The sequence below is a fragment of the Schistocerca americana genome, chromosome 8 (assembly GCF_021461395.2).
Source record: "Schistocerca americana isolate TAMUIC-IGC-003095 chromosome 8, iqSchAmer2.1, whole genome shotgun sequence".
Taxonomy (NCBI): Eukaryota; Metazoa; Arthropoda; class Insecta; order Orthoptera; family Acrididae; genus Schistocerca; species Schistocerca americana.
In genome coordinates, this window is record NC_060126.1 from 319660007 (window position 1) to 319678046 (window position 18040).

Sequence of the window (18040 nt, forward strand, 5' to 3'; positions counted from 1 at the left end):
GAGATATTAAAGGATTTCTGTGACCTCAGCAATCAGTTCCCGCCAGTCACGATGAGACTGTAATAAGGTGTGGGAGGTGCCATCTTTGTGGTGGTAAACAAAATAATAAAACTACTGTCACTCGCAACAGCTGAAAAAGATTCATTTGCAAGCAACATTGCCATAATTCTGTCACATGTAATGATTGCAGAACTTCTCCAGAGGAAGAAAGTGTGTGATTCTTGATATGTATTTACTGACTGCCTTATTCTTTATTATTACTACAAAGTTTTTATACATATTGCACATTTTTGTAAAACTTGCTGTAACAATGGTAAACAATAGAATCATATCTGCGGTTATAATTTATTTACAATTTGTTATTAAAGTAGTGCTTAGGAAATATCCTGGAAACATATGTCAGATATTCTGTAACAATTTTAATTTTCCCGTGCACCTTGGATATATGTGTACATATCATATTAAAAGTTGCTGTTAAGAATGATGTTATAAACAATAAATAATTCCAACAAAAAATTTAAAAAAACCTGCTTTTTTATGTATTTAAATGTAGGCGGCACAGAGTGCCCCACGCGCCCACTGACGCAACAATCTTAAGCGCGCCTGCTGCAGGGTTAATAAACACTTTCTTTTAAAATTCTTAACTCTATTTTCTATCATTTGCTTATTTTCTCTTGCTATTGGTGTTCATTTTTGTCATGTGCTCACCTCAATTTTCTTCCCTTTACTTGAAGATGATCTTCAGAGCTTTTCTGATATAGCTTGTAAAATTTTGCTGTTTATTTTCCTCTAGATCTGTTTGTCTGGTCAGTGGAGTACTTAATTCCCAAAGAGTGTCATTTCCTTGAACACTATACTCACTTTTATCGTTTGAGGTGTCACCTAGTTGTGAAACGGAGTCTGAGTGGCACTTCGTTTATGGCTCTGTCTGCTGCCATTTAATTAATAGGTTTTTGCTATACCTCTTTTTAGTGGTCTGTGACCTTATATATTCAACAGTTCTCCTGTATTATTAGGTCTAATTAGTGATAAGATTTCAGTTTGGTAAGACATCAAAATATATATGGTCAAAAGTATTAAGAACTGTGTTCTTTGTGTCATGGAACTAAGAGTCAGTGAATGTCACACATATAGCAACATGTATAATTTTTAACAAGATTTTTATGTATTGTTATTTTCTGTTTAATGACAGCAAGGTCCAAGGCAATATGCTGTGTTGCGCAAGACACTCCAATTAACAGTAGATAATGGCAGTGAAACATCACCGACTGATGTGAGCTATGTGCATAGCGTTTATGCACCTCTGAGTGTTCGTCTTGCACAACATCTTGTGAGACCATCAGGTTGGCGAGGCATTCAAGATGTGTTGGCCCTACTTCCAGGACCTACGTTAGAGGAAGGCAAAGGTTTGTTTACAGTTGATTTGAGGTTTCCTATTCCATTCTATTTTTAGCAACCTTACAAGTACAGTTTCCAATGATTTTATGAGGCATGTGGTACAGTTAGCATGGTGTAGAAGCAGTTCCTTTTTACTAGAGTCTTGGTTAAAAGTCAATTGTTTGACAGGAACACAATCTTGGGGTTTCAACCCCATCTTTGAGTCTGTAAAAATGACATGAATAAATTAAAACTAATGTAGAAGAGAGAATACTGAACTAATGTAATATAGAGTGTATTAATGTTGATAAATGGCAAGATCTCAGACCATTGCTATACAGCAGAAGTAATCCCCTTTTCCCAAGAAAGGGAAACTTAATGACTGTAAAAACTATTGTGGTTTTAGTCTTCTAAACACTGGCTAAAAACTATACTTAAAGACAATCAATCCGCACATGAAGACTATCACAGAAGCCATTACTTCTGAAGAAAAAAATGGATTTAGATTAGTTTGTTCTTCCACAGACAAGGTTTTGTGATTAAAAACATCATAGAACAACACAGAAAGCCATATGGCCTTTATTGACCTTGAGAAGGCTTTTACTGTGAGAGTCATGATAGCCTGTGGAAAGTTGTCTGAATAGCTGTAACATCATAGTGAGAGAGAGAAATTGAGACGGGGGTAAAGTAGAAGCTTATGGAGATGAAAGGACAGTCGATTCCAAAACAAAGTAAAATTAAATATAGCAAGAGGAACTAAAAAAACATAAAACAAATTGCACAAAGTTTTTTTATGCCACCATCAAATCTGCAAAAATGTGAGGACTTGCTTCAGGTTCAGGAAACAAAACAATAAACTTCATGAAACTAAAAAAGAAGAAAAATATGTTACTATGGAAAAAGTAATAATTAATGTAAAACAAGTCTGCTGAGAATGGAAACTCTTTGAAACCTTGTCTGCTGCCGGTTAACACTCAATACTGCGTTGCTCTGCACTGTATCCAGTTGTAGCTCCTCGGCATATTGGCTACAAGTTAATTGAGACATACTTTTCATGCCTGTCCTGCTCTTCAGTGACTGCCATCCTTGCACGATCCTTTGGGTGAAAATGTTTCCTGCAACATTGCACTGCAATTTCAACTGGACCAAGCAGGTCTATTAGAGTTCATATTAGCAGATGCGACAGGTCATTCCATTTGATTCATTCCTGCTTCCTGGAGGACAGTTTTTACAATATGGACATTGTGTGCTGGAGCAGTGCCACCTTGAAAGATTAACACATTGTCAAACTGTTGACTGTAGGAATGGAGAACAGTATGGAGAATTTTCTCTTGATGCTGCATAGCTCTCAAATTACCATCAATGGCCATGAGAGTCACCTGACACCTGTATGTGATACACCTAAAACATGACTGACTCTCCTCCCTACTGAAGCATGCCTGAGACATAAACTGGTAGCTGGCTGTTTAATCCCCTTCTATGATAATATCAGGAATCATACAGATGGTGCACTCATTGTTGAAGAGAACCATATGTTTAGTATCTGTGGGTGATTCAGATTCCGTACCTGGTGTGGGGGTCGATAGAGAGACCATGTCAGAGATAATGTGAGCTCCAGGCAACAGCTGTGTACCCGCATGGGGTGTCTAAGCATAGACACTCACCTAAACTGGACTTGTGGGGCATTAATACACCTCGTGATCACTGATGTCAGTCATCACCAGACCCACCTGTTGCATTCCGCCAGTCTCCTCATTACCGCCAGTGTGAGTAATCATGAACTGTGTTTCTACGTACAGGGTGTAGGATAGAAAAATACCCCATTGATCTAGGTTCCATTCCAGGTGTTTTGTTGCCCACCTTCTTTGTGCTCCACATTACTTTGGGATTTGTACTGTTGTTGTACTGGATGCCTAGAGGCCAAATTGTTTGTGTGTAGATGCTTGCTTCTTGTCTGGGCCGACACAGCCCTTCGTGTTGCCTCCAAAAATGCAGTGTTCAATTCTTTAGCATGTTTCTCAGTTTTCTAAGAGCCATAATTTTTAGGTACAGGTCATCAGATGGTGGGATTTGTTCAGTTCATGTTTTAACATTCACTTTCCATGTAAAACATCTTCGGTGAATTGAACTCTAATAAAGCTTTCCTCAAGTGGTTATACATAACTGTAAATATTTGGAAAAAATCATTTTTTTGTGTCAATATCTGTCCAATTTTATTTATAAGTTGTATTCCTGTTGGCACAAAAAATGATTTTTTCCAAATATTACAGCTCTCCTCAAAGACTTGAGTGACATGCAAAAAAAAAAAAAAAGGAAAGTGATGATATCCCAGTTAATGAACACATTTTGCTGGATCTGTAAGACGTTGGACAGTTGATGATGAATAAGTTTTATTACTTGAATAAAAAGCAAAAGGCACTTCAAACACGACACAGAATAGGTTCCATTAACGATGGCAACAGGACAAAAAAAGTATGCAAAGGAATAAAGGATTGTTTGTTGGAAATGACAAAGATATTAAAATATCTGGTGCACTAATAATATATTGTCCATCTGCAAACAGACATCACAAGATAATAAGCACAAGAAGCCCCCTTAAGTTACGCTCTTCATCTTGTTCAAGACACATTTGATAATGATCTACAATTGGTGTATAACTATCTTTGGGAAGATCTTTTGTAAACAACTGATATTGTGACTTGATATAGGATACAAGAATAGAACAATAATTTATCTTTTCACAAATGTAATGAAACTTTGTCTATGTGTTCGTTACTTTTGTAATGTTCATCTTTTTTTTATTTTTTTTTTAACTATTGAAATGCACTATGATTGTCCACAAAGAGTGGGGTTGGTTGTTCCATGTTGGCGCTGAGCTCCTGCAGGGATGTTGGAAGTCACATATTTCAGCAATTGTGTTGGACGCTGCAACATAGTCCACTTCCTTTATAGATCTGGCAACACATTTGTCCCTGCAAGATATCCAGGTTAACAAATCCACTAGTTCATGTGCTGACGTAACCAACTGTTGAATGATGACTGCCTGTATCTCCAGCAAAATAAGAATCTGAATACATGTGAGGTAGGCTATTTTATTAAAATATCTTCTTCTAAATTGCCATTCAGAAAGGCAGTTTTCACATCAAATTGCTTCATGTCCATATCATAAACTCCAGCCAAAGTTAAATGCATAAGAATTGATTCCTACGTATAAGCAGATTATAATGTTTCTCCATAATATAATCTAGATTTATACCTCGCTAGCAAAACCAGCGATAATTCAGAAATGGTAAATATGTATTGGTATGGGATGTACCTACTGAATGTTTTGGCCCCCTTCTCTGTCCAGCTCCTCCTCCTCCTACTCTTACTCCTACTCCTACTCCTACTCCTACTCCTTTCTTTGTCCATTGCCCACATTTCTCTCCAGCTCATCCTACTCCCATCTCCTCCTCCCCCCTCTCTCACCAGCTCCTCCTCCTCCCATCTCCTCCTCCCCTCTCTCTCTCCAGCTCTTCCTCCCATCTCCTCATCCCCCTCTCTGTCCAGCTCCTCCTCCTCCCCGTCTATCTCTCCAGCTGTTCCTCCCATCTCCTCCTACCCCTCTTTCTCCAGCTCCTCCTCCTCCCATCTCCTCCTCCCCCCTCTCTCTCCTCCTCCCCCCCCTCTCTCTCTCCAGCTCCTCCTCCTCCCCCCCCTCTCTCTCTCTCTCCAGCTCTTACTCCCATCTCCTCCCCCTCTCTCTCTCGCTCCTCCTCCTCCCCCCTTCTCTCTCCAGCTCCTCCTCCTCCCAATCTCCTCCTCCCCCTCTCTCTCCAGCTCCTCCTCGTCCTCCTCCTCCCCCTCTCTCTCCAGCTCCTCCTCCTCTTCCCACCTCCTCCTCCCCTCTCTCTCCAGCTCCTCCTCCTCTTCCCACCTCCTCCTCCCCTCTCTCTCCAGCTCCTCCTCCTCTTCCCACCTCCTCCTCCCCTCTCTCTCCCCCACCGCCTGCCTCTCTCCCCCACCGCCTGCCTCTCTCCCCCACCGCCTGCCTCTCTCCCCCACCGCCTGCCTCTCTCCCCCACCGCCTGCCTCTCTCCCCCACCGCCTGCCTCTCTCCCCCACTGCCTGCCTCTCTCCCCCACCGCCTGCCTCTCTCCCCCACCGCCTGCCTCTCTCCCCCACCGCCTGCCTCTCTCCCCCACCGCCTGCCTCTCTCCCCCACCGCCTGCCTCTCTCCCCCACCGCCTGCCTCTCTCCCCCACCGCCTGCCTCTCTCCCCCACCGCCTGCCTCTCTCCCCCACCGCCTGCCTCTCTCCCCCACCGCCTGCCTCTCTCCCCCACCGCCTGCCTCTCTCCCCCACCGCCTGCCTCTCTCCCCCACCGCCTGCCTCTCTCCCCCACCGCCTGCCTCTCTCCCCCACCGCCTGCCTCTCTCCCCCACCGCCTGCCTCTCTCCCCCACCGCCTGCCTCTCTCCCCCGCCGCCTGCCTCTCTCCCCCGCCGCCTGCCTCTCTCCCCCGCCGCCTGCCTCTCTCCCCCGCCGCCTGCCTCTCTCCCCCGCCGCCTGCCCCTCTCTCCCCCGCCGCCTGCCCCTCTCTCCCCCGCCGCCTGCCCCTCTCCCCCCCGCCGCCTGCCCCTCTCCCCCCCGCCGCCTGCCCCTCTCCCCCCCGCCGCCTGCCCCTCTCCCCCCCGCCGCCTGCCCCTCTCCCCCCCGCCGCCTGCCCCTCTCCCCCCCGCCGCCTGCCCCTCTCCCCCCCCCCCCCCCGCCGCCTGCCCCTCTCCCCCCCCACCCCCGCCGCCTGCCCCTCTCCCCCCACCCCCGCCGCCTGCCCCTCTCCACCCCCCCCGACGCCTGCCCCTCTCCCCCCCCCCGCCGCTTGCCCCTCTCCCCCCCCGCCGCCGCCTGCCCCTCTCCCCCCCCCCCCCGCCGCCTGCCCCTCTCCCCCCCCCCGCCGCTATCCCAACTCGGCCCCCCCCCCGCCGCCCTCCCAACTCGGCCCCCCCCCGCCGCCCTCCCAACTCGGCCCCCCCCCGCCGCCCACCCAGCTCGGCCCCCCCCCCGCCGCCCTCCCGGTTCGGCCCCCCCCGCCGCCCTCCCGGCTCGGACCCCCCCCCGCCGCCCACCCGGCCCGGACCCCCCTCTGCCCGCCCCCCACCCGGCCCGGACCCCCCTCTGCCCGCCCCCCACCCGGCCCGGACCCCCCTCTGCCCGCCCCCCACCCGGCCCGGACCCCCCTCTGCCCGCCCCCCACCCGGCCCGGACCCCCCTCTGCCCGCCCCCCACCCGGCCCGGACCCCCCTCTGCCCGCCCCCCACCCGGCCCGGACCCCCCTCTGCCCGCCCCCCACCCGGCCCGGACCCCCCTCTGCCCGCCCCCCACCCGGCCCGGACCCCCCTCTGCCCGCCCCCCACCCGGCCCGGACCCCCCTCTGCCCGCCCCCCACCCGGCCCGGACCCCCCTCTGCCCGCCCCCCACCCGGCCCGGACCCCCCTCTGCCCGCCCCCCACCCGGCCCGGACCCCCCTCTGCCCGCCCCCCACCCGGCCCGGACCCCCCTCTGCCCGCCCCCCACCCGGCCCGGACCCCCCTCTGCCCGCCCCCCACCCGGCCCGGACCCCCCTCTGCCCGCCCCCCACCCGGCCCGGACCCCCCTCTGCCCGCCCCCCACCCGGCCCGGACCCCCCTCTGCCCGCCCCCCCCCCCCTCTGACCGGACCCCCCCCCCCTCTGCCCGGACCCCCCTCTCTGCCCCCCCTCCCCTCTGCCCGCCCCCCACTCTGCCCGCCACTCCCCTCTGCCCGCCCCCCCCTCTGCCCGCCACTCCCCTCTGCCCGCCCCCCCCCCTCTGCCCGCCACTCCCCTCTGCCCGCCCGCCCCCCTCTGCCCGCCACCCCCCTCTGCCCGCCCCCCCCCTCTGCCCGCCCCCCACTCGGCCCGCCACCCCCCTCTGCCCGCCCCCCACTCGGCCCGCCACCCCCCTCTGCCCGCCCCCCACTCGGCCCGCCCCCCACTCGGCCCGCCACCCCCCTCTGCCCGCCCCCCACTCGGCCCGCCACCCCCCTCTGCCCGCCCCCCACTCGGCCCGCCACCCCCCTCTGCCCGCCCCCCACTCGGCCCGCCACCCCCCTCTGCCCGCCCCCCACTCGGCCCGCCACCCCCCCTCTGCCCGCCCCCCACTCGGCCCGCCACCCCCCTCTGCCCGCCCCCCACTCGGCCCGCCACCCCCCTCTGCCCGCCCCCCACTCGGCCCGCCACCCCCCTCTGCCCGCCACCCACTCGGCCCGCCACCCCCCTCTGCCCGCCACCCACTCGGCCCGCCACCCACTCGGCCCGCCACCCCCCTCTGCCCGCCACCCACTCGGCCCGCCACCCCCCTCTGCCCGCCACCCACTCGGCCCGCCACCCCACTCGGCCCGCCACCCCCCTCTGCCCGCCACCCACTCGGCCCGCCACCCCCCTCTGCCCGCCACCCACTCGGCCCGCCACCCCCCTCTGCCCGCCACCCACTCGGCCCGCCACCCCCCTCTGCCCGCCACCCACTCGGCCCGCCACCCCCCTCTGCCCGCCACCCTCTCGGCCCGCCACCCCCCTCTGCCCGCCACCCTCTCGGCCCGCCACCCCCCTCTGCCCGCCACCCCCCTCTGCCCGCCACCCCCCTCTGCCCGCCACCCCCCTCTGCCCGCCACACCCCTCTGCCCGCCACCCCCCTCTGCCCGCCACACCCCTCTGCCCGCCACCCCCCTCTGCCCGCCACCCCCCTCTGCCCGCCACCCCCCTCTGCCCGCCACCCCCCTCTGCCCGCCACCCCCCTCTGCCCGCCACCCCCCTCTGCCCGCCACCCCCCTCTGCCCGCCACCCCCCTCTGCCCGCCACCCCCCTCTGCCCGCCACCCCCCTCTGCCCGCCACCCCCCTCTGCCCGCCACCCCCCTCTGCCCGCCACCCCCCTCTGCCCGCCACCCCCCTCTGCCCGCCACCCCCCTCTGCCCGCCACCCCCCCTCTGCCCGCCACCCCCCTCTGCCCGCCACCCCCCTCTGCCCGCCACCCCCCTCTGCCCGCCACCCCCTCTCTGCCCGCCACCCCCTCTCTCTGCCCGCCACCCCCTCTCTCTGCCCGCCACCCCCTCTCTCTGCCCGCCACCCCCTCTCTCTGCCCGCCACCCCCTCTCTCTGCCCGCCACCCCCTCTCTCTGCCCGCCACCCCCTCTCTCTGCCCGCCACCCCCTCTCTCTGCCCGCCACCCCCTCTCTCTGCCCGCCACCCCCTCTCTCTGCCCGCCACCCCCCTCTCTCTGCCCGCCACCCCCTCTCTCTGCCCGCCACCCCCTCTCTCTGCCCGCCACCCCCTCTCTCTGCCCGCCACCCCCTCTCTCTGCCCGCCACCCCCTCTCTCTGCCCGCCACCCCCTCTCTCTGCCCGCCACCCCCTCTCTCTGCCCGCCACCCCCTCTCTCTGCCCGCCACCCCCTCTCTCTGCCCGCCACCCCCCTCTCTCTGCCCGCCACCCCCCTCTCTCTGCCCGCCACCCCCTCTCTCTGCCCGCCACCCCCTCTCTCTGCCCGCCACCCCCTCTCTCTGCCCGCCACCCCCTCTCTCTGCCCGCCACCCCCTCTCTCTGCCCGCCACCCCCTCTCTCTGCCCGCCACCCCCTCTCTCTGCCCGCCACCCCCTCTCTCTGCCCGCCACCCCCTCTCTCTGCCCGCCACCCCCTCTCTCTGCCCGCCACCCCCTCTCTCTGCCCGCCACCCCCTCTCTCTGCCCGCCACCCCCCTCTCTCTGCCCGCCACCCCCTCTCTCTGCCCGCCACCCTCTCTCTCTGCCCGCCACCCTCTCTCTCTGCCCGCCACCCTCTCTCTCTGCCCGCCACCCTCTCTCTCTGCCCGCCACCCTCTCTCTCTGCCCGCGACCCTCTCTCTCTGCCCGCCACCCTCTCTCTCTGCCCGCGACCCACTCTCTCTGCCCGCCACCCTCTCGGGCCCCCCCCACTCTCTCTGCCCGCGACCCACTCGGGCCCCCCCCACTCTCTCTGCCCGCGACCCACTCGGGCCCCCCCCACTCTCTCTGCCCGCGACCCACTCGGGCCCCCCCCACTCTCTCTGCCCGCGACCCACTCGGGCCCCCCCCACTCTCTCTGCCCGCGACCCACTCGGGCCCCCCCCCCACTCTCTCTGCCCGCGACCCACTCGGGCCCCCCCCCCACTCTCTCTGCCCGCGACCCACTCGGGCCCCCCCCCCACTCTCTCTGCCCGCGACCCACTCGGGCCCCCCCCCCACTCTCTCTGCCCGCGACCCACTCGGGCCCCCCCCCCACTCTCTCTGCCCGCGACCCACTCGGGCCCCCCCCCCACTCTCTCTGCCCGCGACCCACTCGGGCCCCCCCCCCACTCTCTCTGCCCGCGACCCACTCGGGCCCCCCCCCCACTCTCTCTGCCCGCGACCCACTCGGGCCCCCCCCCCACTCTCTCTGCCCGCGACCCACTCGGGCCCCCCCCCCACTCTCTCTGCCCGCGACCCACTCGGGCCCCCCCCCACTCTCTCTGCCCGCGACCCACTCGGGCCCCCCCCCACTCTCTCTGCCCGCGACCCACTCGGGCCCCCCCCCCACTCTCTCTGCCCGCGACCCACTCGGGCCCCCCCCCACTCTCTCTGCCCGCGACCCACTCGGGCCCCCCCCCACTCTCTCTGCCCGCGACCCACTCGGGCCCCCCCCCACTCTCTCTGCCCGCGACCCACTCGGGCCCCCCCCCCACTCTCTCTGCCCGCGACCCACTCGGGCCCCCCCCCACTCTCTCTGCCCGCGACCCACTCGGGCCCCCCCCCACTCTCTCTGCCCGCGACCCACTCGGGCCCCCCCCCCACTCTCTCTGCCCGCGACCCACTCGGGCCCCCCCCCACTCTCTCTGCCCGCGACCCACTCGGGCCCCCCCCCACTCTCTCTGCCCGCGACCCACTCGGGCCCCCCCCCCACTCTCTCTGCCCGCGACCCACTCGGGCCCCCCCCCACTCTCTCTGCCCGCGACCCACTCGGGCCCCCCCCCCACTCTCTCTGCCCGCGACCCACTCGGGCCCCCCCCCACTCTCTCTGCCCGCGACCCTCTCGGGCCCCCCCGCCCTCTCTCTGCCCGCGACCCTCTCGGCCCCCCCCCACTCTCTCTGCCCGCGACCCTCTCGGCCCCCCCCCCTCTCTCTCTGCCCGCGACCCTCTCGGCCCCCCCCCTCTCTCTCTGCCCGCGACCCACTCGGGCCCCCCCCCCTCTCTCTCTGCCCGCGACCCACTCGGGCCCCCCCCCCTCTCTCTGCCCGCGACCCTCTCGGGCCCCCCCCACTCTCTCTGCCCGCGACCCTCTCGGCCCCCCCCCCTCTCTGCCCGCGACCCTCTCGGCCCCCCCCCCTCTCTGCCCGCGACCCTCTCGGCCCCCCCCCTCTCTCTGCCCGCGACCCTCTCGGCCCCCCCCCCTCTCTCTGCCCGCGACCCTCTCGGCCCCCCCCCCCTCTCTCTGCCCGCGACCCTCTCGGCCCCCCCCCTCTCTCTGCCCGCGGACCCTCTCGGCCCCCCCTCTATACCAAAACTTCCTCATACACTTCAATGATGTTTTCTTCTCAAACCATTTCCCATAAGGTATCTTTTTACAAGTAGAAACATACAGTGTACAATATGACATCACAGTCAGGTTTACCTCTCTGCTCCGCTGTATATGGTGAACTGGTTTCGTGGATGCTACCAGTCTTCTTGAAATCATTAACAAACTGTGTCCCATTGTCACGTCTCTTAACTTTAAGTATATTCCCTGTCTGTCTTTCCACCAACTGTGAAATTTTAAGGATACAGAAGTAACATCACTTTTGATTCAACAAAATAAACTATATGTAGTACAATTATCTTTAAAAAACACAAATACTTGATTCCATCTAATAATGTGTGTTATATGTTTCCATGTACAGCAGCATAAACAAATTCTACAAGAGTACAAGTACAAGTTGGCAAATTTGATCTGAATGTCTTCCTACACAGTTTACCATTCTGACATGTTTCACACTCAGCACAGTGTTTATGTCTATCCATTAGCTTTCTGAGTGGATTGTGTGTGTTTACAACCTGTGAATGGAATTTTGGAGGGGGGGGGGGGTGGGATTAGACTGAGGACAGGCAGAGAAAAAGTGGGAGCAGGAGAGGGGAGGGGGGACACATGGGGATGGTGGTTATGGGGAAAGTTAACTGGGAGGAGATGGTAATGGTGAATGGGAACTGTGAGAGGGGCTGGGGGTGGGGGATAGAGAGTGGGATGCGTATGTAGGGGTGTGATGGGAGATATGAGTCAAACCAGGAAAACATTTGACACCTGATACAAATCAATCAGATTTTTCCACACCAACACAAACTAACCACCAGAGAGACACATGGAAATCGTAAGGGTAAGCAACATAAAACACCTTCTCAATCTGCTAGAAAACTATCACATTCTTAAGACTGTAACAGAAAAGAAACACCTCCTAATGGATCACTTAGTGTAATATAAAATATAGATGTATTATCACACCATTTCTGCCACCCTATCCCCACCCCTACCGCACTTAGTTTCCATTCATCCACAATCATCTTTTCTCAGTTGTTTTCCCTATAACAACAACCACCACCACAAAACTTGAACCATTACTCTGGTCCCCTACACACACACACACACACACACACACACACACACACACACACACACACACTCTATCTCTCTCTCTCTCTCTCTCTCTCTCTCTCGCTCGCGCCCCCTCGCCCTCCCACACATACAACTTCAGAAAAAATAATGCATTCATAGTGAACAACACTCACAATCAACACTGAAAACAAATGAATAAACATAAAAACTATGCTGATTGTGAAATGTGTGAAACTACAGTACTACTTCCTCTGAGGAGAAGTTTTACAAAAACAAGGTGAAATGGAAAAAAACACTAATGCAGCATAAGAAAACGGGGGTCCAAAAAAGCAAAAAATTGCCAAAAGTGATTGTGCAACTACGTTCCTTTTGCCTCACCTGAAACTAACAACAAAGGAAGAAGCAAGAATACTGTTTGTAATCTGTAAATACCAATAGTAGAGACATACTACAAATCCGTATTTCCAAAATGACTACAGAAGTTGCTTTATAAACAAAAGAGAAACCCGACTGGTGAAAAACACTCTTTAACTGGAGTAAGCTTTAGTCTGAAAAAACATTAATTATTTACACCTTTTGAGGAGGGGGAGGGGCTTTGTTTTCGTACTGTGCATTTAACTTGATTTTGTGTAACTCATTGTGCATTAAACAATATTAAATTGACACATCAAGTGCAAGCATTCTGTTTACAGGTGGGCCTCATGAGGGTTATCCAAAAGTAGTTCTCGTATTCTTCATTGGCGGCTGCACTTTTGCTGAGATATCAGCACTACGGTTTCTTTCACAGCAAGAAGATTGTAAGTGATTACTTATCCTTTTTATATTTTCTATGATTGCAGTGATGTTTAATTGTACTGTATTATTTATGTATGTATTTATTTATTTTAGCTATGGTGGAGTTTGTTGTAGCAACCACAAAACTTATAAATGGAAACAGCTTCTTGAAAAGTTTGATGGAACTTCTGGGTCCAGAATCACCTCGAACTGCAAAATAACATCAGAAACAATCCACGATATTGTTATTTGCTACCTGTGGAAATGAATATTTTTTTTTTTAATTTGATGGTATTTACTTACACACTATCAACTAAAATGTTGAAGTCTACATAAATATTTGTATGATAAAAAATAAATTCTGTTTCAAATGAGTAACAATTTTTTTTGTTTGAATGTTTACATAATAGATATTTAGCCTTCCTCTGCACCTTTGTTCACTGCAACTGTTTATTGTTTTACTGATTTTCCTGCAGCTTTCAGTGGTGACACGTCATTATCCGGCTTGTTATACTTACTCGCAGAGAGGCACAATTAAGACACTTACATAAAGCTTTCTGACACAGCCTTTGTTAGTGAAAGAGAAATACGCACACCACTTGGGATGCCAGAGATGATGTTCATGTGTGCATGAGGTGTTTGCTTCTGTGTATGAATGGTGTTTGTTCTTATTTTGCTGATGAAGGCTGTGGCCAAAAGGTTTATGCAAGTGTCTTTTAATTGTGCCTGTCTGCAACTTAATGTGTCTTCATTATGGTAAGTGGCAATCTATCTTTTCGTACATTGTTGATATTCCTGCTTGGAGTTTCCATTGTTTGTTTCTGCACGTTTTCTTTGTTGAAGAAGGCTTTTGCCAATAGCTTTAATGTGTAACAGTCTTTTTGTTTTGCTTGTCTGCAACTCAAAAGGTCAGCTTTACAGTGAGTAAACAATCTATCCTTTTCCTAATATTATAGATATGAAAAGTATTATTGCTGCTGACCATATAGATGTGATTTGAGCAATAGACAAGCACTTTAATTTTTGTGGAAGAATCCAGATCGCATAGCTGTGAAGTAGTTGGAGTTGTCGAGTACATCATGTTGGGTGGTAGTATTGATAAGTAGTTGGTCCAGCTTTCTTTTGACCACATTTTGGTGGTGAACATTCAAGTGGACAGGAATCTCTTTAGTATTCCTTGACATGTAGAATGCCGCACAATGTTTACAGCTAAGTTGATAAACCAAATGGCTGCTTTTGTAGGTGGCCCTGCCTTTGATAGAGTAGGAGATGCCCATGACAGTACTGTACTAGGTGTCAGTTGGAAGCCATGTGGGACAGGTGTTGCATCTAGCTTTATTATAGTGATAGTATTTTGAAAGGGAAAGTTGCTACTCACCATATAGTGGAGATGCCGAGTTGCAGATAAGCACAACAAAACAACTGTCACAAATAATAGCTTTCCGCCAGTAAGGCCTCAGTTGCTTGTGACTGCAGTTGTCTGAGAGAGTTGCTTTTGTGTGAGGTGAGGTGTGTGTGTGTGTGTGTGTGTGTGTGTGTGTGTGTGTGTGTGTGTGTGTGTGTGTTGTCTAATCTTGATGAAGGCCTCACTGGCTGAAAGCTATTACTTGTGAGTCTTTCTATTGTGCCTATCTGTGAATCAGCATCTCTGCTACTCCCCTGCGGGTCCGGGGGTTAGAATAGGCCCAAGGTATTCCTGCCTGTTGTAAGAGGAGACTAAAAGGAGCCTCACACGTTTTGGCCTTTTTGATGGTCCCCTGTAGGGTTTGATATCCATTTTTCAAAATTTTCCTGAAGATCAAGCCAATTGGGGAAGGGTGCCTTACATGGTGCCTCGTGTCTATATGCGCTGAGACCTATTGCATCCTTCGTTGACGTAGATCTGCACTTCTGCTCATTGTCCAACTTTTGGCAGAGGTCACCCTCCTTGGTGCACATTTTTCCATCAACTGTGCAGTATCGTTTTCTACACTGACGATGATAATGGACTTGTTTACTTGGTTGCACCTGATATCCAGTGCAGTAGCCAGTCCATTGTGGTGGAGCCGCCATGTACCCTGTTGGCTGTAGCCCCCTGACCACACAGAGTTCGCTCTTTTGATGCCTGTGCTGTTAACTCCTCATGTATGCCAGGGGGTAGATGCCCATCCCCCTGGGGCATCAGACTCCCGGTAATGGCCATCCTGCCAGGTGGCCTTTGCTGCGGCTGGGTGGTGCCAGTGGGGAGGGCCCCTGGTCGGAGTGGGTGGCACCAGGGTGGATGACACACGATGAAGCAAAGTACATGATCTCTTGCTGGTGGTGAAACACCAGCAGTCTCTTAAGTGTTCACGGGCTTAATTCAATGCACAGAAGTACGACCCCAAATCGTTCCCCTCCCAAGCCACACCTTGGAAGGAACATCAGGCTAAGGATGGCAGCAGTTCTTATTTGCGCCGGTACCATGTATGTTCAAGAGTTGATAGGGAATCTATCATGACCATGAAGCCTCAGTTTTTTGTTGCGCATTTAGAGGTCAAGTTTGGGGAGATGGAGGGCTTGTCCAAAATGAGATCTGGGTCATTCTTGATCAAAATAGCATCCTCTGCCCAGTCACAGGCGTCACTCACTTGTGACAAGCTGGGGGATGTTTCTGTAACCATCACGCCCCATAAGAGCTTAAATGTGGTCCAGGGTATCATATTTCACAGGGACCTTCTTTTGCAGTCCGACGATGAGCTGCACACCAATTTAGAACAGCGAGGTGTACGGTTTGTTTGGCGTGTCCATCGGGATCCAAGGGATAATCAGGTTGCCACCGGTGCTTTAATCTTGGCCTTGAGGGTGATACATTACCCAAGAAGGTCAAGTTGATGTGGTGCTTTAAATGTTGGAAGTTCTGTCATATGTCTTTCCAGTGTCACATGTCGCAATTGCGGATGTCCCTCACATCCCAATATTCCATGTGCCCCAACTCCCATCTGTGTCAACTGTGGAGAGCACCATTTGCCTTGCTCGCCAGACTGCAGGATTCTCCAGAAATAAAGGAGTATCATGGACCGACTGACCTACACTGAGGTTAAGAGGAAATTTGAACGCCTAAATCCTGTACGCATGACATAATCTTACACTGCCAGTACAACAGTTCTAGCCCCATCAGCTCCGCCAACCCCAGTCACCTCTCAGAGCCAGACTACACCTGCCCCCTTGATGATGATGGGGGGGGAGTGGGGGGGGGGGCACTTCCCTCCCTGTTGTTCTTGCACCACCTTCTTCAGAGCAACACCCCCTCAACCATCAGGGACACCCATCACCACTTCTAAGCTGGAGAAGTGTACAACTTCTTCAGCTGTTCTCGCTAGGAAGGGGTCCCTTGGGCCATGCCCTCCCCACGTTTCTGGTAGCGGGAAATATGACACCAGTCAGTGACTGAAGAGCCCAAAAGCAGCTGGTCGCAGGGCTTCATGCTCATCCTCAGTTCTGGAGACTGATTCAGTGAAGTCCTCCCAGCCAGGGAAACCCAAGGAACAGCGAGATGAATCCAAAAAGTAGGTCCCAAAGACCAAGGGAATTGTGGTGGCACCCACACCACAGCTACATCCAAGTTCTGCATCTGTGGATGAGGTGGAGATTCTGGCATCCGTTGAGGACCTAGGTCTTGCCGGACCCTCAGACAAACTGGATATAAACTGCTCAGGCAAAATGTCGGTAACAGCAGGTGACCCTGAGGCGTAAACTGCCTCATTGAATATTCCATGGCCCTCCAGTCACAATTGAATCTCCCCCACACGGGAACACCTCCCTCTCTTTAGGGTGCCCCCGGTGAAAGACAGTCCCTTGGTGGTTGCTGGAAGTCGCTGAAGCAATTAAGGAGCATTGGTGAGCTCTACAGCGGCATAAGTGACATCCTTCCCTGGAGCACCTCATAGTCTTTAAACGGCTCCATGTTCGCGTTCGCCAACTTATCAAATGACGGAAGCAGGAGTGTTGGTCTGGGCAAAGATCAAATGTGTTTTCAGGTACCAGACCCCCAACAGGTGTTCCTGGTGTTAACCTAAATGGCATGTTATCTACAGATGCAAACGTGACTGCTGAGCACTATGCTGGAGCCTCTGCATCAGAGAATTACCCCCAGCCTTTCGCACTGTCAAATGGCGGCTGGAAGTGAAAGTTCTCTCGTTTACTACACGCCACAGTGACTCCTATAATCCCCCATTTACAGAGTGGCAGCTCCTCAGTGCCCTTGTGCATTGCCCCGACACAACTCCTGGACCACAGTCAGATGATTAAAACATCTCTCATCTGACTACAAGTGGCATCTCCTTGTCATCTTCAACCGGATCTGGTGCGATGTTGTCTTTCCATCGCAATGGTGGGAGAGCATCATCATTCCAGTCCTCAAACCCAGTAAAAACCCACTTGATTTGGATAGCTATCAGCCTCACCAACATTGTTTGTAAACTGCTCGAATGTATGGTCTGTCGGCAGTTGGTTTGGGTCCTGGAATCATGTGGCCTACTGGCTCCATATGCACAACTGCGTTCCAGTTATGTAGCTCATGTTCATAGTACTCCTGCACATCCAAATCACTGTCTCCTCTTCCCATCCATGGTGGTCCATATCCCGCATCGGCGGCCTAGGTCAGGGCTTTCAATTGCAGTTCGTGTCCAATCCCTTCTTTCTGAACTGGAGTCCTTTCCTTTACCACTTATACTTGAGATCCATTCATGTACACCTCCATGGTGTAGACCTAGGCTGCAGCTTTGCCTAGACCTTTCAGATGGCCCTAAGGACTAAGTTAACCCAGCGGCTCTCCGCTGCCACTTCCTCCCAATTCTTGACAAGTACCGAGGCCACAAAGTGGTTTACACAGACGGGTCGATGGCTGATGCTCACGTCGGCTTTGCGTATGTCCGTGGGGGACATATTGAACAGCATTCCTTGCCTGAAGGCTGCAGTATTTTTACTGCCGAGCTGGTGGCTATGCCTCGTGCTCTTGAGCACATCCATTCATGCCCTGGGGAGGCGTTTCTTCTGTGTACTGACTCCTTGAGCAGTCTACAAGCTCTCGGCCAGTGCTACCTTCGTCATCCTTTGATAGCAGCCATCCAGGTGTCCATCTATGCCCTGGAACAGTCTGGTCATTCAGTGGTGTTTCTCTTGATCCCAGGTCACATTGGAATCCCAGTCAATGAACTTGCTGTCAGGCTGGCCAAACAGGCAATACGGAAACCGCTTATGGAGATCAACTTCTCTGCAACTGACCTGCATTCAGTACTACGC

At 54.2% G+C, this 18040-nt stretch overlaps 1 protein-coding gene across 1 annotated transcript in view; it reads left to right on the forward strand.

Annotated features, from left to right (window-relative positions):
- The window catches only part of LOC124545228 (vacuolar protein sorting-associated protein 33A), a 109305-nt gene extending 96149 nt beyond the window's left edge, over positions 1-13156 (forward strand). The window contains exons 10-12 of the mRNA XM_047124099.1: positions 1193-1406; positions 12697-12801; positions 12893-13156. Of these exons, the coding sequence (XP_046980055.1) occupies positions 1193-1406; positions 12697-12801; positions 12893-12999 (426 nt within the window). The 3' untranslated portion in view covers positions 13000-13156. The remainder of the gene's footprint in view (positions 1-1192; positions 1407-12696; positions 12802-12892) is intronic.
- Positions 13157-18040: the final 4884 nt, after the last annotated feature.